This window comes from Equus przewalskii, chromosome 28 (genome assembly GCF_037783145.1).
Source record: "Equus przewalskii isolate Varuska chromosome 28, EquPr2, whole genome shotgun sequence".
NCBI lineage: Eukaryota > Metazoa > Chordata > Mammalia > Perissodactyla > Equidae > Equus > Equus przewalskii.
Genome location: NC_091858.1, coordinates 6395963 through 6409457, shown reverse-complemented (window position 1 = coordinate 6409457; position 13495 = coordinate 6395963). Strand labels below are relative to the sequence as shown.

Genomic DNA, 13495 nt, shown 5'->3' with positions numbered 1-13495 from the left:
GAAAACATCCCCATCTACCAATGATCACAGCAAAAATATTCTACAAAAGTCATCATATCCTTTTCATCAAAGTGGTCAGAAACTCTGTAATTGAGACTACAGATCTGAAATCTATGCTCAAGAAAAATGGGTTCTAGTTTAGCTCTTTTCTAAAGCTAATTTACACAAGTTTCTAAATGAACAATATGACCGTGGAATTGTGACGACCATACCACTCCCAGTAATTAATGCCTTATATTATGATCAGAAAGAGTTCAGGGGCTGGCCCGGTGGCACCAGTTAAGTGCCAACGTTCCACTTCGGTGCCCCGGGGTTCGCCAATTCGGATCCTGGGTGTGGACACGGCACCACTTGGCAAACCATGCTGTGGTAGGCATCCCACATATAAATTAGAGGAAGATGGGCACAGATGTTAGCTCAGGGCCAGTCTTCCTTAGCAAAAAGAGGAGGATTGGCGGCAGATGTTAGCTCAGGGCTAATCTTCCTCAAAAAAAAAAGAAAGAGTTCAAAATGTGGGTTTACAATATCCACCAAAGATCAAGGGATTCAAAGTAGGAGGCCCAAGTTTTCTTCTAGCTGGGCTTGAACAATCCACAATGATTTCTAGAAACATAGTTTAAATCTCTTTTAGCTACAGCATTTCTCCTGTCACCCATTTTTCTACAAACTTAACAAAGGAGAAACTAAGTTTCGCTATTAAGATGCTGGAGGGGTAAGGAAAAATGAAAGCAATAACTCTGGCTTCAGAAGCTTTCTGTGTCTAATTTGAAACAGATTGATCTTTCAAAGTTAAAAAACAAACCAAAAAACCCCACAAACAAACCAAGAAGCCAGTTGATGTTAACACAGGCTAATTACTTTTAATACTTTCAAAAAAGAAAACAAAAGCTTCAACATCTGGTTACATTATACAGAGCAATAATTGGGACAATTAATTCAGTAGGTTCTGGGAGAGACAGAATTCTGTAATATCCTCTTACATAAAGGCTCCTCTCTCTCTTTGCAGGATACAGATTTTTTACTTCTTATTGGCAGATAACAATTCTAAACACAGCTCTTTATCTTATTTGAATAAATATTTGAGCATCAACCCTTGAAGTATGTCCCGCCTTCAAGCCGTGCTCCCTAGGGAGGGGCCACGGGGAGCAGCTACCTTCCTACCTGCCGGAATATCACAGAGAGCAAAAAGGCCAACTCGGACATCCCCGTTCACCGTCCACTTCTGCGTTTCACAGTTCGGATTACAACTGTGGTTCATAAAGCGAGAATAATTTCCTTTCGGGCCAGCGTCAATTATACGGTCCTTCAGAAAGAAAAGGAATGAAAGGTACCTTTGACATGAAACCAAGTATCAGCCTGTCTTAGAAACATCCACCTCAGTCAAGAGCCACAAGGCAGCAGCATTTTGCTACCAGCTGACGTCTGATAGCTGACAATTCTGAAAATGTGGTGATCTCTGTGCAGGTTTACTAAGTTCTCTAGTTTATTTGATGAACTTCAAGTCAAAGCAATTCATGATAAAGTGGGGTTTAGTTTCTTTTTAAGTTCGTTTCTAGAAACAAACATACCATACGATAATGCTACTTAGAAGATTACCTGGCTATAGTTTTAGGAAAGGTATTTTCTGATTAGGAACTCTAAGTTCAGATAGCTACTTGTAATGGGAACCATGGTATTTGGCTGTCAGCCCTCCTTCCCACTCTGAACAAGAAGTGACACCAGTAGAGGGTGGACGGATGAGAGACTAGGCCATAAAAAGTGAAGAAGGAAAAATGAGAGACTTCTCCTCAGAATGAAACTCGGAGATTTGATGATGGAAGGGCTATAGTTTGGGATGCACGCTCCAGTAGTTATCTATTTGTTCTATTTTTACGTACACTAAAGTTCAAAATAGTGTAAAAAGCTCAACATTTTGGCCCCCTGAATTTAAGCCCTGACCATCTGGACAAGCTCTAGGGGATGGCGCCTCCCTGGTGTTGTCAATGGTTGGAGGGGTCACTGTCAGTGACGGCAGGACCGAGGGGGCTATCAGTGATCATGAATAAATGGCATGTTATGTTTCTGAAATACATGTTCATGAAAGGTGTAAAACCTTCAAACAATGACGTATCAGTTAAAATAATCCTTCTTTTAAACGATCACTAGTTCTTACTGTGAATGATATTCGGACTCAGTTTTAGAGATAGCCTGGGACATGGGAAACATGGCTACTAGTCTAGGCTCTTCATTAAACTGTAACAAGATATTCAACAAATCACTTATCAGGGCTGGACCTCAGTTTCTTATCTTCTGTCAATCAAAGGACCACAGAGAAACTAAATGAGATAATGGATGTCATGTGCATCAAACAGGACTTAGCATGACATGTATTAAACCAGCAGTTGTACTGTCATTTTCTTATGACAGCATTTCTTTTTCCTAACACATAAAGAAAAGTCTAAATATACAGAACAATTTAGAGTTAGATTTTTGCTAAATTAGAACTTTAATGGTGGTTTATAACTTAGAATTACAGAGCTGATTTTCTCCTTCAGTGATAAAGAAACCGAGGGCCAGGTCTTTCAGTGACTAAGAAGAGCTGGGACTAAGATCCAGATATGTTAACCCTATTCCTAGTTGTCTTTGCACTCCCTGTGCTGTCTCACGTTACATGTGCAAGCTTTCAATAATCATTCATTTGTACTCTGGGATAATTAGCTCATAGTACACAGCATACTGGCTACTGCAAATCATTATAATTTGCCTGAAAAAATCAAATTAGAGGAAACTGAGTTCAACCTAAGACCATGAAATAAAAACAAAAAATCCTTTTTTCTTACAAAAAAAAAGCAATTTTACCTTGGTAACAGTTAACATATAAAAATTAGTTACACTGTTCTCGTGGGCTCGCTTGATTCGCAATCTGCATTCTTCTTCATCAATTAATTCGCCAACATATTCATTTACAAATTCGCCCTGCAGAGAAGCACGCGATATATAAATGTAAAATCAGTGTATCATATTAGACAGCATTCCTTAACACCACATGTATGATCCAGAGAATTAACCCAAAAGAATCCTGGAAATATAACTTCAACCCTAGAAACAAACAGTTGTTATGCGCGGGCATTCAGATAGTCTATTTCTCTTGTATGGGTGCCTCTGAAGGTGATAAGTGCCTGTCTCCCTTGCCAACAATATTATTTCTACAGTCCAAGTGACACCAGTATGGGATCTCACTGGGATCTGTGGCTAGGCTAACTCAAGCCTCTGAAGCTATATTCTAACAGACTTTTACTGGTTTGTTGTAGCTTTAGGGGTAAGACCTGGAAAAGATCTGACTGACGCAAATGAGCCCTTTTACTTAAACTTTTTATTTTGAAGTGATTATAGATATTCACAGGAACTTGCAAAAACAGTGCAGAGAGGATCCGTGAACTCTTCAGTCAGTTTCCCCAATGGTAACCTCCTACATAACTAGAGCACAATATTAAACCAGAAAACGGACACAATCTACAAACCTTATTCAGATTTCCCCAATTTTACATGCATTCGTGTATGGGTGTAGTTCTATGGAATTTCATCAGGTGTGGAATTGTGTAGCCATCACCACAATCAAGACACAGACCTGTTCTGTCTCCGCAGAGGTCCCTTGTGCTGCTCCTTTATAGGCGCACCCAGCCTCCAGAGCTGACAGTAAGCACCAGCCATCTAAAGAGAAGTACTATATTTTCTAATTTTGGTAAATCATTAAGAACATAAGCCAATGTTCTTAAAAATATTTAACCTTTCCCTATTGATAAAGATAAAAGATTGTTACTTCTGCAATAAGAGAAAAGAAGTTACTGGGCCAAATTGGAAGGCGTCAACCCAACTCCCCCGCAGCAGTCTGCCCTGGCCGCGCGCCGCTAGGCTGCTGCAGGGAGCTTACGGACTTGTTCCCACTGGGGAGCGGCCACCACAAAAGCTGACCTCTAGCTTTTTGTCTCTCCCATTTTTATTGATTGTACAAGCTGTGACAAAGAATTAGGTTGGAAAAAGAAACATTTCATCTATAACTGCAGCATCCTAACAGAGCAGTTTATTTTCTCCCCTTTTTCCTTCCAGTCCTTTCTCATGAAGGACAGGACGGATCTGCACATTTGTGTACTATGTACTGTCAGCCTTAAATGGCCTTTCCTACATCCAGTTCGGACTTCGACATCAACTGATGGACGATGTTTTGCACCATCACATGGTACTGCTGCCCTCACAGGTAGACAATTTCACTGCCATCTTGGCCGCCTTGCCACCTAGTGTTACTCTACTTGATTATTTGATGGCAAGTTTTCTTTAATGGAAACTTAGCAGAATTTCAACCAAATCAGCTCCACTTCACTTTTTCCACATACTGGGATTCAAGGGTAAGATTTCATTGGAAGAAATGGTTCTGTGGCTTTAAAAGCTTGAGAACCATTTATTATGGTTTATATTTACTATTCTATGAAAATGAGTGAATACGGAAAAATTGAAGTGTTGATACCAAACATGAGGCGTGCAAGTCTCATAAACTTGATACCATTGTAAATAAATATTTCTAGCTATTTTGTAAAAGAAATATTTTACATGTCCTAAAAGTGACAAATCTTTAGCCTCAGAGTTGCTTACTGGACTTAAAACCATTAACTGTGAATTCAACTGTGAACACAAAAGACAAAATAAAGAACTCAAAAAATGCTAGACATCTGTCCTTAAAGCCTGTGGCAAAAAGACAGGATGTAATTCAGTATTTAATACATATTCTTTAATTTCTAGGAGAGATACCACTTCATAACAGAAAGTCCCTTGTTTAACTCTGGCACCTGTTTTCAGGAATTTGTTATGTGTGAAAAGAAGGACTGACTCTGTACATTCAATTTCACATGCGGCTTCTGTCCTCTCAATGCACCAAAAATCTTTTTCATGTTGCCACAAAGTCTTTTGAGTATGCTTTTCAATAACTGTATATTTCTACCTATTTTGTGTAAAAGACCAATTGGCTTACATTAGCAATTTCTCAAGTGCTAAAGGGCAGAATAATCCTCACTGATTCTTGATTATATCATTAACTTAATAAACTATAATACATTTTAGAATAAGTGCAACTACTATTACAAGGTGATAACACGATATTAAACTGGATAGATTTCAAGATCGTCCTCAAAACTCCCCTGAAATCACAGGCAAAAATTTGTCTGGGTGATATGCATGGCATTAAAGTAATACCAGAAATTTTGCATTATACAACAATATGTGAAATGCAGATGGCCTTGGACCAAGCAACCCAATCCACACATCCAACGCATTGGCACATCCTGTAGGCTGTACCTTCAAAATGTCAGAAATCTAACCACTCCTCTCCTGTTCAACTCTAACCCTAGTGGTCCACGCCTCGCCATGTCTCTCCTGGACTATCATGGTCTCCTTTTCATCACTCTTTCTCCATTATCATAAATTCTCCAAACTACAGTCAAAGTTATTCTTCTGACACCTAAGTATGGTGGACAGACACTTGAGGTGGCCCCCATGATCCTTGCCTCCTGGTGTTCGGGCCATTGTGTGATCCTTTCCCCTTGAGTTAGCATGACCTGTGACTTGCTTCTAACCAAGAGAATATGACAAAGGTGACAGGACATATGTATGACTTGAGTTTGTTACATTAAGACTTTCACATCCATCTTGCTGGAGGGTCTCTGTCCCTTGTTGGCTGTAAGGAAGCAAATAGCCATGTTGGGGAACCCCATTTGGCAAGGAACTGTGGGCAGCCTGTAGAAGCTAAAAGCATCAAAACAACAACGATGACAACAAACCAGAAGGAAAACCACCTGAAGCTCTCAGACCTACAGCTGTGAAGAACAGAGTTCTGCCAAGAGCCGCGCAAGCAGGTGGGCAGGTCCTTCCTTAGTTGAGGCACAAGGAGAATCCAGCCCTGGTCGACACCTTGACTGCAGTCTTGTGAGATCCTAAACAGAGAACCCAGCTAAGCACTGCCCAGACTCCTGACTCACAGAAACTGTGAGATCATAAAATGTATGCTACATTTTAAGTTGCCAAGCTTGTGGTAATATTGTTATGCAGCAATAAAAAATGACTGCATCACGTCAGGTCAAGTCACTCCCTACTGAAATCCTCCAGAAGTTTCCCATCCTGTGGCCTACAAGGCCCCCTGTGATCTAGCCCCTGGCTCCCCCATCTCATCTCCTACCTACCCACTCCTCTCCTTGTCACTGCTCTCCAGGTGCACTCACTTTCTTGCTGTTCTGGGAGCATGCTAAGACCTTTATCCTTGGCTTTGTCTTGAGCCTGAAAAGCTCTTCTTCCATCTGCATCTGTATGGCTTTCCCCTGACACGCTTGGGTCAGGTGCCACCTCTTCAGGCCTTCCTTAACCAATCAATTGAAAACAGCAGTCCTGTCACCAGCTATCCCCTTGACAGCTTTATTTTTCTTTGCAGCTTTTAGTGGTACTCAACACTATATATCTGTTTATTACCCATCTCTAGCAGACCCACAAAGGTGTCTTGTTCACTATTGTTTTCCAAGTGCCTAGAATAGTCCCTGGTGCATAAAAGCAGCTTATCAAATATGTGCTGAACGAATGAGTTTCAACCTATAGGAAAAGGTGCATGAAGACAGGTGACCAAGAATGTCCATTAAAGAGTTAAATATATATATATAAATTTATTGGAAAATAGGTTAGCTAAATTATGGTACAGTTTACTATGGAATATAATGAGACTGTTAAAAAAGAATGAGGTCAAACTTGTATGTACTGCCATAAAAATATATTTATGATATACTCATTAAGTGGGAAAAATATGCATGATATTTATGTGTAAAAAACTCTACAAATATAGAATATAAGAATATGTATACATGTGTTTATGTTTACAATTGCATTGAAAAAGTTCTAAAAGGCTACATACCAACCTATTAACAATGGTCATCTCCAGTGAGGAGACCAGGAATGAAGGGATAAAGGAGGAATTTCATGCTTTATCATCTTTTTGTATTGTTTGATTTTCTTTACTACATTAAATGGTATTTTTTAATTACAAAGGTGATTTTTTAAAAAGGGAGAAAAATGTCCAGAGTAACTTGAATTCCCACTAGGTCCATCTTCTCTCAGCGAATACATCTCCAGCTTCCAAATATTGGCATTAGGCAAGTTGGGGGTTGGGGGGGCAGGGTGGGGACTTGGTTTAAAATGCCAATTATTCAGGCCTGTCCTAGATAGTTCCACAAGCCACTGTTTACTGAGCCCCAGGAGATTCTCAGGATCTCTCACGTTTGAGAGTCACTGTTTGAACAGTGGAATTTACTGGTGATTTTTGTTTTTCTTTGAGTTATTTGCATTTAAAATTTTTTCTACAACAGGCATGGATTTCCTGTGTAAAACAAAGAGACTGCTTTAAAAAACTGCCTCAAAGTATAAGAATGAAGATAATCGAGAAGTGCTAAAGATCTCAACTTTTTCCAGTTGCTTTTGCACACAGACTCTAATGTGAATCTAGCAATGACCCTTAACTATGTAGGGCAGGGATTATGATGTCCACTTTACAGATGAGGAAACTGAGGATCTGGGAGCTTACGTGACTTGGCCATGGTTTCATGGCTAATGAATTATGATGGAGCGAAGTCCTGGGTTTGCTAGTTTCTATCCCAGTATGTTCTTAGTTTTACTATTTTTCCTTTACTAAGTCTTTTAAATCTATTTTGCTTAAAAGTAAAAAATATTTCAAATAGAAAATAACCAATACCACAACTAGAAGGACCTGCAACTAAGATATACAACTATGTACGGGGGGTTGGGAAGATACAGCAGGGAAAAAAAAAAAACGAAAAGAACCAATGCCCCTGTCCTTTTTATGGCTAATCACAGGACACCCAGAGTTTATGTGCATTTTATTACTACTTCTTCCTACTGCTTTTTCTTTGCTCAAGAAGTAGTAAACTCTCAACTTGGAAAGTTTCAAACTTTTGCCATAAATCCCTATATATTTTGTCCCTCGACACATCTCTAAGAGTCTTGGGTCCTGATCCTCCATCTCCACCGCCACCCCATCCCATGCTACCTTCTTAATGCTCCTTTTGGTCCTGAGGCCCCAGCCTCTTCGCTCTGTTTTGATGATTTCTGCGTCGGGGTAGAGCCTCTTTGTAAAGCACTGGTTCTGGCAGCGGTCCCCAGCCGGGCACACCTGTGGGTGACACTCGTACTGCAGCATTCTGTTCAGGCACTCTGATTCCAAGCCGCAAGGGTTTTCATCCGCTGGCTTGCAGTTACAGCGGGGAATCTCGGACAGGTCTGCAACCTGGATCTGTACCTTTCCTATTACTTTGTTAGCCTAGGAAACAAAATCACAAACAGGAGGGAGGAATTTGAACAGGAACATCAGAAAGAGCCATGCTATTCTTGGCTCTGCCACTGCCTTGTGGTGTGACTCTGAGAGAGGCTCTCTAATTTTAATTTCCCCATGAGTAAGCCATGAATAGCAACTGCCTCTCCTTAGCTGACAAAAATATCAAAACCTGATGCGAATTCTCACTTATCTATCCCATGTATTTCTTCTTCTACCCGTTGATGGAAATTCCATAACTGAAAACAACTGTGGGCTCTCTGGAAGAAAGGGCCTAAATCCCTGTATCCTCGTCTGGCTGCAGGATAACCTGGCAGAGCAAGGACAGGACTCACAGCAATCATGCTGCCCTGAGCTCCGAGCGGGCTCACTGGAGCTCTCATCCTCACAGCGAGGCAGCCATGCTGCCACTGGATGCTCCCAAGAAAAGCTCTCAGTTTGTTTTACAGAAGACTGGGTGATAATTAGCAAAAGTTTTCACAAGTCAAAGAGGGCCTTCTAACTACAGCCATGCATTGCTTAATTGACGGGGACATGTTCTGAGAGATGCGTCATTAGGTGATTTCATCGTCGTCATGCAAACATCACAGAGTATATTTACACAAACCTAGATGGTCTAGCCTGCTACACACCGAGGCGCTATGGTACTAATCTTATGGGACCACCATCGTTTACCGGGTCCATCATTGACCGAAATGTCGTGATGCAGCGCGTGACTGTAGCAAGAGTGTAATGCATTTCATCTTGCTGTCAAATACCAATGTTTTCACGGGGGAAGACTCACTTTGATGTGTTTGTAAGGAGGGGGTTTTCTTGAGCTTTTTTCAATCTCTAGTGCTTCTTTACTTTCTCTTTGTGCTTTCAATTCCTGGAAACGTTTTGCAGCTTCTTCCAGTGCTGCCAATAAGACCAAACAAAGTATATAAAGACCAAAAAACAACCAAACAAAAACCATTAGGAGAGTAGTTTCACATTGCCTTCCCCCTGCACTGCACCTTGGTCTGGGGTTTTCTTTTAAAAATTATATTCTGGAAATAACCATTTAGCACCAGGACAGGGTAACACTGAACTAGGATGTAAGTCATTTATGGCTGAACACTGTGGTGTGTGCAAGCTGCTGCCCCAGAGATGAGGGCCTACTCCAATGCTCAGAGGCTTCCACGTGAACCGAAGAGCAGCTTTTTACCTTGGAGGAGATTTACATTCATTTGACTCTTACCCAGAAAGCCTGTCTTCCTGGCCACTTAGTGCAAAAACAGCTGTAAGGGTCTTCATGGGAAGCTTTTACTGCTCTTCGGTAGCAAAAGAGCTTCACTTCCCAAAAAGACTGTTTCCAGAATAATCTCTACGTTTGTAGAAAGATCACTGAAGAAGCTCCTTTCATATATGCAGTACAGTCTACCATATTGAAAAGTATTTCTTTAATTGACTGGATTCTGATGTGGTTCTAATGTGACTGGAAACTTACAGATGCTGGATCATAACACCTGGTGAAAATTCTCTAATACCAGAAACATGCCATATGCCACTCAGCAGATGTTGAGCAATCAACACTGGAATCTCAGTTTTGAGCTACCGTAAACATCATCCAACTTACCTTTTTTGAAGGTCTTGTTAATACTAGTCTGTCCCTCAGCAAAGCTTTTGTCTCCTTCAACATAAGGGAACACTCTGCCCTGGTGTACCCAATAGTAGTCATGAGAACCAAAGAAGAACACAGGGAAGTCCCCCAAGTCGTGCTTAAGGCCCTGGATGTTGAGTGGCACAGACCTGGGGTTGCAGATCTCTGCTGGCCACCATCTGAAAACAAAAGCAATTTTAGACCAGGAAGATGGAAAATCACACTATTCTTTACATGGCTGTCGCAGGAGGAAAAAATGGTTTTGTAGTTTACAATTTTCATTCAGATTCTAAGGAATAAAACACCCTATCTTTAATCCTATCCAAACCACACATCTTTGAAAAACATATTCATTAATGAATTAACTAATGAAGCAGTGAACACAGACTAAACCAACGAGGTCCTAAACATCCAATCTAATTTTTCTTTAAAAAATTAGTATTTGATATTTATAGAAGAATATATATCATGAGAATTCAAGTTATAAAGCATAATAATAAAATAATGAACTTGTTACCCAACTTAGGAATTACAATTTACCAATACTATTCCAAACCCAATTTCAGTACTAGAAAAGTCATGTTTTTCTCCAAAGTTGACATTCTTAATACTAAGATTGTCTTTCAAGCTGTAAAAGTTTATTTCTAGTAGTCAAGGGAATCATTTAAGAATAAACTGATGCGATAAAAAGAATGACCACTCCCATTCAAACTAGTATTTTCTGACGCTCTAATCAACCAGGGGAAAGACTTTTTGGTCAAATGTACTAGGTTTATACCAGTGTGTATTTCAGAATCTAATTCATTTTAGATCATCATAAACGTGGGATATGGGTCAGCATGAAAACATAACTGTCTCATGCAGTGATGACTACCACGGCCGTCAGTAAACGAAGCCATCTGTGAGGCGCACGGGGCAGTTTCCAGCAATTGGGCAAGTCAGGAATTGAAGGGCGAAGCTTTTGTAGATATAAGATCATCAATATGAACAGTAAATACACAAAGACTAAAATTTTTCAGTCTCTTATTTTACATACGCCTAATAAAACCATTTATTTAATTAACTATTATTTAGAAGATAAATGATGGCACGGTCACATTCCCAGCTTTATAATGCAGAACTTGAATACACTTCATCTAAAAGGTACCCTGCTGTCCGTCTAAGAATTAATTAAAAACGTGGGTAAGAGTCTGTGCTCAAGTTGTTAAAATAAAACAAAACAACACTATCTTGTGTAATCAGTATTTAGTTTCCTTTCAAAGTAGGCTAGGAAATGGTTATTTATTTCTATATCATCTTAAGGTAGCTAAGTATGTACGCGATGACAGCCTTCACTGGGTCAGGTAGGAAGAGGCACACTTTCTCCCCGGGGCTGTTCTAGGTCCTCCTATTTCCCCCAGGAAACTTCACACTGGAGTAAACAGTTATTGAAAAGTAACAACATCATGTGGCCCAGCTGGGCCTGCCTGGAAAAAAATACATTATTAGCTCAAGGCTGGGAGCCTTTGCAAAACATGCAACATCATCTGACCTGCATATAAAGTCTCACTGGGCTGGGAGCTGGAGCGCTGCTTGGCGCTTCTTTAAAATGCAATGTGATTGAAATTTAAGTATTAAAATTAAATTAAGTCAAAGATATTTTCATGTTCATAACTTTTTTAAAAAAGGAAATATATAATGTACAGCACGGTGACTATATTAATAATACTGTATTGTATATTTCAGAGTTAAGAGAGTAGATCTTAAAAGTTCTCATCACAAGAAAAATAACTTTTGTAACTACGTCTGGTGATGGCTGTCAATTAGACTTACTGTGGTGGTCATACAGAAACACCGAATCACTACCCTGAAACTAGACAACATTATGTCAATCATATCTCAAAAAAAGCCAAAAATAAAAAAATGAACAAAAGGAAATATTCTGAAATTTACTTGAAGATCTGAAGGCTTCTTACACTCTCTTAGATTTTTTTTTTTTTTTAAGATTGGCACCTGAACTAACAACTGTTGCCAACGTTTTTTTTTTTCTGCTTTATCTAGCCAACCAACCACCCCGCCCCCGCCGTACATAGTTGTATATCCTAGTTGTAGGTCCTTCCAGTTGTGGGATGTGGGACGCCGCCTCAACGTGGCCTGACGAGTGGCGCCATGTCCGTGCCCAGGATCCGAACCCTGGGCCGCCGCAGCGGAGCACACAAACTTAACCACTCGGCCACAGAGCCGGCTCCTCTTAGATATTTCTTATCCAGGAATGTCTTCTCTTTAAATTGTCAAACCTGAACCTCTACCCACTCCAGAAAGATATGTATTTTTAATTATTAAAGCAGTATGTGTTTCTTTTAAAAATTAAAACAATGCAGAAATATATAACAGAAAGATTGAAAATGCCTCCCCTTGTAATCTCATGCCTCAGACTATAAACGTTAGAAGTATTTCTTTCCAGGTATTAAAAATATGTTATATCTAGATCTACAATCTTAAAAAACTGTATAAGCACATGGAAAGACACTTTGTATGCTGTTAAGCATGCTTTCTAATTCAACTAGATGTTCTGGACGTTGTCTCCTTTACTGTACAGACTTGCCTTATCCTTTTACTGACTCCAAGGTATTCTACAATATGGATACACTATAATTTATTTGACAAATCCCCTACTATCTGACTATTTGGGTTATTTCAAATTTTTGCAATTAGAAATAATATTGCAAAGAACACCCCCATAAATACATTTTTGCCTGCTTGTCCAATTTTTTTTCCTTAGATAAATTCCTTGAAGGGTATACACAGTTACAATTTTAATACGTGATGTCAGACCTCGCTACAGGGAGCACTTGTTTCCCCAAAATTATTAATCTTTTAAATCTTTGCCAGTCTGTTAATTTAAAAAAACACTGTTTTTTTTGAGGAAGATTAGCCCTGAGCTAACATCTGTGCCATCTTCCTCTACTTTATATGTGGAATGCCTGCCACAGCATGGCTTGACAAGCAGTGCATAGGTCCGCACCTGGGATCTGAACTGGCCAACCCCGGGCTGCTGAAGCAGAACGTGCAAATTTAACCACTGCGCCACTGGGCCAGCCCCAAAACTCATTTTTTGTTTTTTAAAGATTGGCCCCTGAGCTAACAACTGTTGCCAATCTTCTTCTTTTTTTCCCTGCTTTTTCCTCCCCAAATCCCCCCAGTACATAGTTGTATATTTTAGTTGTGGGTCCTTCTAGTTGTGGGATGTGGGACGCCGCCTCAACATGGCCTAACGAGTGGTGCCATGTCCATGCCAGGATCCGAACCCTGGGCCGCCGAAGCGGAGCATGCGAACTTAAGCACTCGGCCACGGGGCTGGCCTCCCCTCCTTGTTTTTAACATACATTTATTTTTAGTGAGGCTGTGCATTTTTCACATGTTTATTTTCTATTTGCTATTCTTTTGCAAACTGGTTCTTTCTCTTCTTTGCCCCCTTTTCTAGGTAAAGTATTTGTCTTTTTTTATTGAAAGCAGAAGAGCAAATACGTGCCCCTGGCTTG

The 13495-nt window shown here is 40.1% G+C and overlaps 1 protein-coding gene across 8 annotated transcripts in view; it reads right to left on the bottom strand.

The window, feature by feature from the left end:
• NSD3 (nuclear receptor binding SET domain protein 3) overlaps window positions 1-13495 on the bottom strand; it is a 103451-nt gene that overhangs the window by 7739 nt on the left and 82217 nt on the right. For 4 of the 8 annotated variants that reach the window (XM_070598880.1, XM_008534276.2, XM_008534279.2 and 1 more), the window contains 5 exons: window positions 9951-10153; window positions 9138-9250; window positions 8072-8341; window positions 2839-2955; window positions 1162-1303 (listed from right to left, as the gene is read on the bottom strand). In XM_070598880.1, coding sequence (XP_070454981.1) covers window positions 1162-1303; window positions 2839-2955; window positions 8072-8341; window positions 9138-9250; window positions 9951-10153 — 845 coding nt within the window. Of the gene's footprint in view, window positions 1-1161; window positions 1304-2838; window positions 2956-3607; window positions 3691-8071; window positions 8342-9137; window positions 9251-9950; window positions 10154-13495 lie in introns of all 8 variants that reach the window. The other 4 variants (XM_008534277.2, XM_070598881.1, XR_011534356.1 and 1 more) reach the window with 3 other exon arrangements.